Genomic DNA, 13143 nt, shown 5'->3' with positions numbered 1-13143 from the left:
ATTGTTTAACAGTAATCGATTGTACTAAAATGCTAGCAGCAGTTGGAATAATTTCTACTTTTCTACTTTAAAACAGATTAGATCTTCCTAATTTTTTGAAGTCATGTGTAAAGACCGTGAAAAGTAGGGTGGTGTTCTTAAAGGTCACCATGCATGGATGTTGCTTACACTTTCATTTCCACGCTCTCATCCTATTTGTTCATCCACCCTGCCTGGAGTGCACGCAGTCACAAAAAAAATCCTCCATCTTTCCACAATCCACAATAGGAGACGGTGTCAGAATCTACAACGAAACCTCTGTCTCCCCAGGTAGCGAGGGGGGGAAAAGGCCGGGACAGTTCGGGGGCGAAGTGGGAGACTTTCAAAGCCAGATGGGAGTCTGTGGATGTGTGTGAGAGAATAAGCTTGTGTGTGTATGGGTCTGCTTTGCAAGGGCAGGCCAAGTCGCTGACAGTGAGACAAATGCCACAACTCCTTTATGGATTGCTTAACAAATGCGGCACAAACAGAGGCCCAGCTCAACAATGGTAAAAAACACTGTCCCCTCGCTCAATAAACATTATCCCTCTCGCGAAGCACCGGGGGATCCGACTCACCATCCGCCGGATGCACTTCTCCTCTCTCTTCCTCTCTCTCTTTGCTCCCCCATCGTTGTCTTTCTTGCCTCTTTTTTTTTTTTTTCCTCTAAAGCAACACTCCAGTTTTTCCCACGAGCTGTTTAGGCTTCGAGAGCCAGACAGCAGCAGACTTTCTTCCCTTTCCCCTCGCTGTCCTTTCCTTACCGACTGTTGTGATGTCCACTGACTCAGTGTTAAGGCATAAATATAACGTCGAAAGTATGAGGAAAGTATGAGGAGGGATGACTAAAGCTTTGGGTGGATGAGCAAAGAAAAGAAAAGAGAGAGGATGGTTCTCCCAGAGGCCACATGAGTTGGCCTCCGTCTTCTGCTTTGCAAAACGCAGGACTTTTTTTTTCCTTTTTTCTTTTCCCCCTGCATGCATGCATTCATGTGTGTGTGATTAACAGCGGTGACATTAGGGTTGTGTGTTATTGCCTTTTGTGGTTAAGCTGGACAGGAAACACGGCTTGGGCTGCCGGCCGGCAATTTAGGGCACCACACAGAGGTCGCTTTGTGTTTGTGAGGCTGAGTGTGTGTCTGCGCCTCTGTGGGTGTGTCTGTGTGTGACCATGAGTGTTCTGCAGTACATTTTGTAGCTTTGACTTGCATCTCTAGCTGCGTTTCCATTGACCACGTAATTGTGCAAATTGGAATTACGAAAATAAATTTGCTTAATTGAAAGGCGCCAATTAAAAGAACAACATATTTCTTCATAAAAAAGTTGGTGTGCGAGGATGAGGTGGTTTCTCGACTGTATTGACGTTGGCGTATTCCATAAAATTGCAATGGAAATACATTTTTCCCATCAAACGAATCGTGTGATCTCTACTGGCAGAAAAGACAAAACAACATGATGATGATGGGGCATGTTTTTTTATTGACTTATTGCGTGAACAAACGTAATCACGTGTGATTTTAATTGTTTCTTGTTTAACCCTGCCACAGTCTTAGTGCGATTCTCTGGAAGAGCGCAGCAGATGTCACAGTCAGACAACGAGGAAGCGGCGGGCTGTCCTGTCAGACCGTCAGATCCCGAAACTGCATAGCAACAAAAAAAAAAAGACATTGTAAAAGCGTACGCATGATCAGTGTGATCCGCCGGGACTGCGCAAAAAAAAGGGTAAAAAGCTTGCTGGGTCCAACGAACCTCGTCTCTTAGGACACCGCAATTGCAAAAATTGTGTTTCAAAAGTTCGAAGTCACAGACAGAAAAAGGTTTTCACCTAATTTGAAGCCGTATGAGCTTTTCCTTTCCACTACTCTTCCCACTATTTAAAGGGACAATCTATAAATAGCTATTAGGCAATATTCTTAAGAGTCTGCCTAGAGAGGGGAAAGTGAGACAGGAAAACAAGGGATGGAAAGAAGTTCTTACAAACAGCTGATTGTGTGAAGAGAGACCAGAGAGGAAGACAACGCCACAGAAGATGTGAGCGCAGTAAAGAAAATGTTAGGATAAGTTCAGCAGGGTGTAACAGAGAGAAGCAGGATGGAAAGAGATAGAGATTTGTTTCCGCTTTAAAGCTAAAAGAGGAAAAGAGAAGCGGAGGGAAGGAGAGGGGTGGGGGTGAAAATGACAGCAATAAAGCGAGTGATAGCTCGACACGCGGGGGGAAACATTTGTTTAAATTCCTGCCTGAGGTGTCATATGGATGTAAATGCTGCGGTTGGCTCCTAGAAGGCAAAAGGCACCCTGGGCGCCTTATCTAAAAAGGCACATTCAGCTCAACTATTTTTGATATCCACTTCCAATTTCCCTCAGAGAGCAATTTCAAAAGATGGCTCACATTTCCACCGATAGACCCACACCTGAGTGACAGTTCTTGGTACACAATAGATGTCTTCTTTAAAAAAAAAAAAAAAGAAATAAAATATTTTTAAGCGCAGATCATAGATGGGATTGACATTTTTTGCAGGCTAAAACAATGGGAGTTAATTTAAAAAGAAGCTGCTCACACACACACACAAGTGCAACACACACACATGGAATTCTCCAGAGGAGGCTCCCACGCTCCCTGAAAGCTTGTTCTGAGTAGAGGAGTTAACAAGAGCAGTTAGCACTATGATTATGTTAGCAGCCAGACACACTGAGCGAAACACAATGTGTGTGTGTGTGTGTGTGTGAGACAGAGAGAGGGAGACATTTCTGCAATGATTGCGTTGTCTTTTCCTTCCCCCTCATTGACGCTTAAACAAATCTTTGTCCCCGTTCTGCTTAATTCATTTAAAAAGTGTGTTTTTCTAGACATCTTTGCCTATTCTCAGCCGCGTTTACGTCTGTATGTGTTTTGTGCGTGTGTGTGTGTGCGTTGATTACAGTGCGCAGCGGCCAGGAGACGGTTAACCACCGCTGATGGCGATTACTCGGACTGTTAATGGACGTCCGTCGCTGTCCGATTAGTGACTTAGCGGCGGACGACATATGTGATATGAGAGGGACTTAGATGAGGAGCCACTAATCATCAAAAAGCCAAGGGGAAGTGGCGCTCTAATCTCAGCTTAGCGCTCTCACTGTGTGCACCGCTTCATGTGTGCGTGTGTGTATGCTGTAAGAGTTTGGGTTTTTTTGGGAGCATTTTTAGTGCTGGAAAAAAAACAAAACTATGCAAATATTCAGCAATTATAACCTGACCGACTATGCCGATTTATCAGCTTAATAAAGCAGCATCTCTTTTTTTTATATCTCAATAAATCCTCCCATCATGCTTTCTCTACAGGCCTCCATCAGTGTGACAGGCCTGCCAAACTTTAAATGAAGTAGCCGGCGTAACCTGCACACCCGCTGTGCCCAATTGTGTAGTAATTCCACTTCAAAGGCAAATGAGGAGAGCGAGAGAAAGAGAGGTTGGGGTGGGGGTGGGGGGTTACAGCCAGAGAGGAGCTGTGAAAAATCTCAGCGTTCGTAGTCATCCACCTCTGAGGAAGTTGTGGTGGGTCTGGGGGGCCAAATGAGAGAAGAGGAGGAGAAAGAAAATCTTATGGCATGAAACGTTGGGAGGGCGAAGTCATCCCCCCCAGTCCCGCTGTGGTCGTTCTGGTCCGGCATGTTGTATTAAAATATGTAACATAAGACAACTGTTTCTATTTGAAGCAAAAAAGAAATATTCCTTCTGCTACTCAACTATTATGACATATTGATTTCCAGTTCTAACAATGTTGTCTATTTTGACTTGAATACAGAAGCTAAGCAGAAACATAGAACATATAAACACCCAATAAAATTTGTTGAAGTTTTTAGTCTTTGTGACAGATGTGCAGAGCATTATTCCTTTATGCCATTCAGCTCTTACTATAGTAACACTGAGACAAGTCAAAGGAAATGTCTGAGTCTCCTTTCATATTAGCCATTCAGCACTACACAGTGTGCCTTAGAACTATATGAGTGGAGCCTTATGTTAGCAACTTTCCCAACATAGTTTCACACAGCGATGATCAAACAATAAGAATTTTCACACACCAAGACAAGAAATGTCTCCAATAATCCAAATTTATTTAGATTTTAAGCTAACCAAATGTGAAGTAGCCTTTCTTTAGCTAGCCTACCAGAAGTTTCTCGTCGCTCTGGCATTTTCTCAGACGTTTTCGCAGTTTTGAAAACTTTTCAAACCTTGGTATACTTTGGTAATAATAATTGACCAAATCCTAATTTCCATATATTGAATGTCTTTTTTTTCCTAATAGATGAATTTATCTGTCTTTTGAGGAAAGGCTAAGTGTCATAGCTTTTCTTTATGGAAGCTATCCAGAAAACTGAAGTAACTTCTGTACTTTCTCTGGCTTCATATGAAAAGGACAGGAACTGTTTGCTATTTTGAAACTGTAACTTTTTAATCTTAAGGCTGGGAGCTGGTTCCTTCCTGGCTTGCATATAGGCTTGTGTGTTTATTTTTTTTTGGGTTAATATTTAACTCTGGATTCCCAGTCCATTTGGATAAGCCAGAGGAGCTACTGTGGTTAAATGATGGATAGTAAAATTATAAAATCCAAATTAAAAGCCTCCCACGTTTGCGGGGAACTTTCTGGAGCAAAAGGTGCGTAACTCAAGGGAAAGGTCTGAGGATTCAGAGCTGACCTCAGGTCTGCGTGTCAGCTCCTGACCAGACAGAGGTGTATACAAGGGTACAAGGGGCCGTGTGTTTGTGTCTCGTACAAAAGGCCTTAGTGTGAGAGAGTGAAAGGAGGTAAAGTAAACAGGTAGTGATGAAGACAGACCAGCAGTGTTCAGGCCTCTGTTCTGTGTGAGCTCACACATGTGTGTGTGTGTGTGGGGGTGTGTGTGTGTGTGTGTGTGTGTCTGCGTGTGTGCGCGAGTGCCGCGTGGCTCAAAAGGCAGTTTGTACAGCTGGGTCTGCCGCTTGCATTGGACGGCGTGTGAAGCGCCACATAACACAGGCGCCAGCACAGGCGCTCTTTACAACCCAGGGATCATAACTGTTTTTGCAAGTCAGTTTCAGTTTTCGTGTCAATCAGATTTAGAGATAACGCCTTGATTGTCATCAAGACGAAACAAAAACTCCAGCAGCCATTTATGGCCACGCATTCTTCTTTTTTTTTTTTTTTTTTTTTTTGCTGAGCTAGGTGGAGCGTCCAGCAGAGATAAAGAAATCTGCTGTTCCTGTTGATGTGTTTTCATGCTGTTCTTGTGCTTTTTCTTTCTGGACATACTGTCCTTTTTATGAGAGCAATCACTTCAAGTTCAGCGTTGTTTTATGTGGAAGGATGTGGAGTCCGGTGAATTATGTTACTAGAAGCAATAAAACAGCAGTTAATGAAAGAAACATTTTGATTTTGGCGTGCAAGTTTCTACACTGCAAAAACACAAACGCTTACCTAGAATTTTTGGTCTAGTTTACACTTGCACTTAAAATAAGATAAAACTGACTTGCATGTAACTTTTCAGCGACATAGAAACTTAGTTTAAGTCATTATTCATTCATTAATATTGATTTATCCACTGGCAGATTATTTCACTTGTAACAAAACATTTTTTTCCAATATGTAAGTGGAATAATCTGTCAGGGGAATTTTTAAATCAATATTAAGGAATTATTGACTCAGAACAAGTTCCTATATTTTGCTGAAAAGTTACGTGTAAGTTAGTTTTGTCTTACTTCAAGTTTACTAAGATATTTGCACTAGAAACTAGACCAACATTAGATTCTGTGTTTTTGCTGTGCATTGTTGAACCCTTGTCTGATTAAAGCTGCTGCCCAGACTTCTTCTGTAAAGTCAATGAAGTCACTTCTGAAGTAGTTTAGCACTTATAGGGCCAACATGTCGCAGTGGTTCTACGTGTTGTAAAAGTTACATAATCATCAGAAATGCCAATGAAGACCAAACTCACACAAATGCATGCCTCAGGTGACATCACATCAGGCATAAAGTAGTTGATCAGCATTATTCTGAATATGCCAATTTGTGTTTTCTTTTTCACTTGTGTTTTCATTTATAAACCTCCTTTTAAAAGGGTTTATCTTGTGCCTTGTGTGATGTCATCACACATCTTTTTTTTCCCCTTTCTTCGGCTCAGTTAAATAAATGTCGCAAACAGCAACAGTCAAGATAGTGAAGGCATAATCCACACATCAATTCAATACCAAAATACAAAAACAATAAAACTAAAAGATGTTAAGTAAACTTTTTTTAATTTTTAAAAAATAGTATTTTCTGAACTTGTATTGTGGAAATAAAGATTTCATTGCATAAGAAGTCCTGCTCGATGGATTAAGATCAAACTTTGTAAAGCTGACACTTTACATCATTTTGGACAAACTACTTTGGGGGAAACATGGTGATGGAAGCATCATGCTGTGGGGATCCTTCTCTCAAGCTGGAATAGAGAAGTTGATGAGAGTTAATTGGGAAGTTGATGGAGCTTCATCCAAGATAAATGTGGACGAAAACCTCACACTTACCTCCCAGCAGCACCAGGGAATGGCCTAGTCAAAGCCCACAATGTACTACTTTTAGTCAATCTCATAAAATCCTAGTGAAACACATTCAGATTTGTAATCTGATCACATTTGAAAAAAGATTAAGGGCTATAAACATTTTTCCCCTGGACCTTTTTGTTCTTCGGGAACTTGACATTTTAGAAATATATATAAAAAAAAAAGACTTATTGGGATATCCAAGACAAAGAAATAAAAATAAAAAAAAACCTAGGTGTTCTTTTTCCATCTATAAATATTGCAGTTAAAATCCCCCCAGAATCACCTGCAAGTCATTAAATCACAAGTTGTTGTTTTTTTTTTGCTATTTTATTTCAACTCCAGCCTTCCCGAGGTGCGATAAAGTACTGCGTCCAGCGAGCGGCTCTCGATGCTGTTTGCGTTTCCACCGTCGTGAGGTAAATAAGCGAGGAATTAGGAGCAGGGCTGCTCCGAGGAAGAATGCCAGATGTACAGTCCAGAGGAAATCCAATAGAGTCAAGAGTGTAATCAGTTTACTGGAGACAAGCGGGGAGCATGGGGGAAGAATTTGAGAGAGAAAGGCCGAGGAGGATGACAGAGCCAATTAGAGCGCGGCGCGGTATGAATGCAGGACAGAGACGTGTGCAGATGAGTGAAGAAACCAGCTTGTTATTTCAAAGGGAAATAAAGAATTAGAGGAGTTTGAGGGGTGAGCGCCTGTTGCTTATTGCTTGTTTTTTCTTTTCTTTTTCTTTTTTTTACCGCTTCGCAACACAATCAGTTTCCCAGAGTCCCTCCGTCCCCTGTCATGTGTTGGCTCTGCACCCCTGAGCGTTAGCAGCCTATTACCCAGGGTCATAGTCGCAGTGGCTTCAAGGCTGACAAGTGCATCTGAAAGCACTCAGGCGACGCTGAGAACCACATTAAATTCTATTATTGCCGCATAGTCACTTCATCCCTATTCAGCTGAAGTACAGGGAGGCAAATTTACCTTGCGAGAGACAGAGTTCATCTAATAGATGTGGCTTTATATCCTTTTCCCTCTTTTCAAGGGAACAAAGCCACGGTAACAAATGCAAACAGCAGGGCTGTCATGTTGCCAGCTATTTTTTCCTCCGGTTCCTCTATTGTCCGCACGTTTTCATAAATACATATTACTGTCACTGTACATTCTGCCCTCGCTCCATTTTTCTCTTTTCTTTTTTTTCCCCCCCTCTCCTTCTCCTGTGTTTCTGCGTGAAAAGACCTATTGTCAAGACGTGGTCATTTCCTTCACAATGCCCCGTGCAACATGGCTCCATTTTAGCAGTAATGGCCTTGTCCTTTTGGGGGAAGTGAATTCTGAATGGCCCCCGTGGTAAACACAGTGTAAGACCTCAGAGCAGGTTTGAAGGTCTGCCAGGCGGCTGGGGCGATCACAAGCCGACTGGAGGGGATTTATTGAAGAGGTTCGCTCAAAGAAACGCAGAAGAGCAGAACCTGGAGCAGGTCGGAGCTGCGGAGATGAAAAAGGGCTTAAAAATTAATCTTTTACGACACCATTTGGGAGTTTATGAAAAGTACTTTTTTTTTCTTCTTCTTTTTTTTTTAATCGACAGGAACTTCCTCCATCTTGCAAGCCGTATCCCCTTTTGAATATTGCTCACTCTTCCTCCCGTCTCTCCCTCATCTTTCTATCTCCTACTCTTTTCCAGGATGTCTTCCAAGCGACCAGCCTCTCCATATGGGGGGACAGATGGAGAGGTAACCATGGCAACCAGCAGACAGCGAGTGGAGGACGAGGAGAGCGAGGGACCGGGCGGTGTCATCCACCTCCCTCTGGCCTCCTACTGCGGAAAGGTGTCCCCTCACTCTCCCCCCAGCCGCCACTTGGATAGCCCCCCCAGCACGGTAAGGACACCTTCATGGGGGGTTTGGGTCCTAACCCGCTTGCCGTCTTTTTGGGGAGGTAAAGCACACACTCATGGGAAGACGGAGGGGTTGAAAGGTGACGTAGGTGATGCACCATCGTCCTTCTAATCAGCTCATCTCATTGGTGCTTGAGAGACGTTGGTGGAACCTAAACCCGAGAACACACACACACGTGGTGGTGGGGAAAAATGTCACCTGTATTTAATGAGTGCTTCCTCAGTGAGCTGGAAGGACAAAAAGAAAACTGCAAATAAACTTTACTGGAAAAATGTTTTCATTTGTGGATCCATTCAGCTAGAAATTAACTTCCCTGACCTTGCATGTTTGTCATCTCTTAAAATGACTCCTGAAAAGAAATAAATTTTTTGAGGGGGACATTTTCTATTTATTTATTTGCATATAATGGCCAAAGGATTAAGGATTTCAGAAACCTTTTGGGGACGGCCCCTACACATTTATTGCATAGCACCAACACCGGTGTTAGAGGAAAAAAATCAAAATAAACAGCACATGCCCCTTTGATGGATGGAAACCTAAAAATGGAAGAATTGGACTTCCTCTGTTGGTAAACAGCAGCTTGTAGCTGGGAGCTGATTTGAATCAGAGCAGAAAGTTTCAGGCCACCATTTGGGACGCACTTTTAATGTTTGTGCTGCTTTGAGATAATTAGACGTAAAGTTGGGTAGCTGAACCCTGCACTAGCTTCGTTTCCACTGGCCGTATAAGTCTGTAACTTGACACTTCAAAAATAATGGAAACGCGGCAATTTTGAAAAAAACTCTTTCAGATAAAATGTTTTGGTGGAAGGATAAGGTGGGTTTTTTTGTCGTAGTCTGTTCATTTCACTTTTTTTCACATTACACATGTCACATGATCAGAAACTCTCCACTGGCACAAACCACAAAGAAGAAGACAACAGGAAATAGTTGGAGGATGATGGTGCAGCATGTTTTTTAATAACTTATCGCACGAACAAACTTATTCAAATGGGATTTTAATTGCGTTTTTTATTTAATGGAGGCACAACAATTATGAAATTGTGTGTTTTTTTTAACATATATTAACAAAGTTTTGTGCACATTTCCAATGGAAAAGCTCCACCACTTGCACAAACTCAAAAAGACAAAATCAGCTTTTTCTGCTTCCAGTTTTACACCATAAAGAGTAAACACCAAAAAGAAAAATATTCTGTGCACTATTTGAACTCTCTATTTTCCTTAAGAGCATGATTCAAAATAAAAATAACTCCAAATAAAAGGTTAGATAACGTTATCGCAACTATTGTAATAAAATTCTTATATTGTGAGCAGTACGAAAATTGTTTTTATTGGATCATGTTATTGATTTACTTTTATATTACAAGTTGTAAAGTTGTTATTAATTAGTAAGGCTCTCTGCTGGGAGAGCCAGCCTGCATTCTGCTGCTTGACAGACATGTAGCTCATAACTTGATAACTGCAGTTTTAAAGCAGATTCATCCTAATAAAAGCGGCGAGTCATTCTCATTTAGACTGCTTGTCTTTCCATGTTTGTCATATGCAAATATTCCCAGAGAGCTTTGTTTATCTTGGAAGTAAAGATGTCATCTTTAGTGGTCTTGAGGGAGCAATTTCTCAGAAAGTTTGGTGCACATTGATTCAGGAAACCAGAACTTTCCTCATTGTGTAAAAGCAAAACAGGAACTGCGGCAGGCCGTTTTCTCGAGGGCATTGGATGGCACATGTATGATGATGATGATGATGCGTTCTACGTCCATTTTTTGTTGTGATTCATGATATGTTTTGGTATCTGCTGCTGATATTACCCGACGTATTCCTGAGGAAGCAACCACACTGTTCATGAACTTTCATATGATTCACTTTCCTATTATGCCAATTATGATCATTTTTGTCTGTCTGCATTTTGAGTTATTTACAGTTCCTGTTTTGAAAGAGTGATGACGTGATCTTTAAGCCAATTTGGAATACTGTAAATGCTGAAAACTGTGCATGTACCTTCTTGTGTGATTCACTGCGCACCAACTTTTCCTCCGCTTGCCAAATGCAGGCCTTGTCACACGCACTCGGATAACGACCATCGACCTTTCCCCCCCATCCTGACAATAAACACTTGCACGCTGTAAAACAATAAACAGTGTTTAGGAGTTGTAATGGAAAGCTAATTCTGTAATTAGCCGTCTGATTAGGCTCTCGGGTCCCTCCTAGGCTCCATGGACTCTGCATGTGTGACAGGTGCTGACTGTAAACCAAAGTCCTGGCCTGGGGAGGAACACCGCGCACACACACACACAAACACAATGGGTTATCTGTTGCTGTTGAGGACAGCGATTAGATTAATCCAGGTACATTTAGATTGAGTGTATACAAAATGGGTCTTATCGTTGTTATCTTCAGGTGATTGGAGAAGAAGATTCCTGAATATTCACATTCAGAGGGACACACAGCTGCTTCATTACTGGATGGCAGAGAAGAGGCGCTTGATGTGGAGCGTTGGGAATGGAGGGAAGTGTGGAGGCTCGCGGGGGCTTATCCGACTGCCTGCTTATGTGTGTTAGGAATTTTTTTGAGCGAGAAAAGGAGGTTAACAGTGCCAATCCCTTCTCTGCCGACTGTCAGTGGATGGGAGTGAGGAGGAACTGAAAGCGAGAGGAGATTTACTAACCGGTGGAGGGGAGGGGGTGTCGATGGCACTCTTAAGAGATCAGGATGGGGGTCTCTTCCTCTCTGAAGCAGTTGTTGTAAGTGATGGGGGGGGGGGGGGGGGGGGGGGGGAAGTAAATGGCTCATCTGCCGCTGGTTGACTTGGAAGTGAGGCAGCAGTGGGACAGTGGGGAGGGTGGAGGTGGGGGGTGAGATTACAGCTTTATCTTGTCATAGTGAATTAGCACGGTGCTGGAGATGCGCTCAGCTACACACTGACCTCTTCATTCCGCCTGCCTGTTCGCCGTTGGCTCCGACCGCTATGCACGCACGCACACACACACACTACGGGATGTTTCACAAAACCTGATCGGTGTTGGATAATGCCGTTTAAAAGATTTTTTCTTTCCCCACGCAAACGTTGGATTTGATGGGAAATTGTGCTGTCCAGTGTGGTTTGCAACAGAATAAATGAGAAATGAGTTTCTATATTAAGCTAATACAGGGAGGAACTTTGCTTTTAAGACTTTTAGAACTATTAAAACCTTTTCATTTGGGCTCACTAAAGCCCAAATGAGATGCCAGAGAAAGTGAAAGCGTGAATGGAGTTTTCTCTGTTTTGAAGAACGGAATAACCCAGGACTGCCCCTTCCCCACCTGTTGCTTTGTTCTTCTGTTTAGCCGGTTTAGCAAAAGCCAAACCAAATAATGATTAAATAGTGGGTTGAAAATCACTGACACTTGTTCAAATGGGCCATTCAGTCTGATGCAGTGACTTTGTCTGGTGTCATGGAGCACGTTAGCCTCTCCCCCACCTGTTGTTACGTACTGCTGGTGAGCTGGCTAACAGGCGAATAGATTTTTTTTTGCTCTTCTACAAGAAAGACAAACACAGTTAGAAGTTGCAAACCAAAGGAGCACCACCTATCCCTTAAATTAAGGCACTGCTGTCTTAAAATATACAGTTTAGGAAGCCAGGACCCATGTCTGTTAAAATCACTCGGTTCTGCTCACTTAGTTACACTTTTCTCTCACTCAAGGTGGCTTTTAAAAAATAATATCCATCCCAAAACCCTGGGAGTTGGTCCTATATACGCTTTTATGCATTAAATATTTGTACAAATACCTCACAAACATAGTATTTTACTTAAAGTTATCACTCCGTCAAAATATCTTACTTGCCTTTGCTTAGAATCCAGCTTAGGTGCAAAAAAAAAAAGGTAGACTCTGATTACTGGGCACAACCAATCAGCGTTGTACTCAGATATAACGCAACTGTCCAGATAAAGACAAAAGAGACCCATTTCAGAGAAGCCTGTTTAAAAGTAACTATTGTAGCACCACAATAAGTCCCGGGGGCAGCTGCAGATGTGAGGTTTTGACATCTTGTTCCTTTGCCTCCTTTCTTTTCATTCCTTTCATGTTTGTTTGCAAATCCTCGCCAAAAAAAAAAAAAAATTGTTTTCACATCAGGCAGAGGCGAGCATCTTCTTTCATAGACGTGCTAATGGATGAACACAAATTATTTAATTAACAGCCGAGACGCCCGCTTACACCGCGGAGAACTATACCGATCTTTCATCGAGCATTATTTCTCATTCAAACGCTCCCTTTCCTCTCCTGTTTTTCTCTCTCTTCTTCTATCATTTCAATGTGTGATTACATGTGTGTGCGTGCGCGGGCGTGTTCATGTGAGTATGACAGATTTTACACAGCCATTGAGCAGTCTTGAGACACAGTGGTCACACTTAATTTCTCATGCCAGTGATGCACTAATGAATCAACACACGCTTGCCTGTCAACAGCGAGGGGTCGCCGTAAAATATACTGGTGCAGATTTTAGCTAAAACAGCTATTTAAAAACACAGCAAAAAAAAAAACAGCTGCAGTGTCTGATATAGATACTAGGCATTGGGAAGAATTTAAAATGTAAGATTATTGCTTCTTTAAAGGGCTTAATTGTATTTTAATTGTATTAAAATATGATTTAAAGCTGCCAGAAGTAAAGTAATGTGTGTTTAGTGGTTTGTCCCAGCCTGAGGGTCTCCAGGGTCGGTGTCT

General features: G+C 42.2%; 1 protein-coding gene across 8 annotated transcripts in view; it reads left to right on the top strand.

Annotated features, from left to right (window-relative positions):
• Positions 1–13143, top strand: part of sox5 (SRY-box transcription factor 5) — a 102967-nt gene that overhangs the window by 4199 nt on the left and 85625 nt on the right. For all 8 annotated transcript variants that reach the window (XM_032589330.1, XM_032589328.1, XM_032589327.1 and 5 more), the window contains exon 2: positions 8227–8422. In XM_032589330.1, coding sequence (XP_032445221.1) covers positions 8227–8422 — 196 coding nt within the window. The remainder of the gene's footprint in view (positions 1–8226; positions 8423–13143) is intronic.

This window comes from Xiphophorus hellerii, chromosome 17 (genome assembly GCF_003331165.1).
Source record: "Xiphophorus hellerii strain 12219 chromosome 17, Xiphophorus_hellerii-4.1, whole genome shotgun sequence".
NCBI classification, from domain to species: Eukaryota; Metazoa; Chordata; class Actinopteri; order Cyprinodontiformes; family Poeciliidae; genus Xiphophorus; species Xiphophorus hellerii.
The sequence above is the reverse complement of the archived record's forward strand: the minus strand, read 5'-3'. Positions and strand labels throughout refer to the sequence as shown.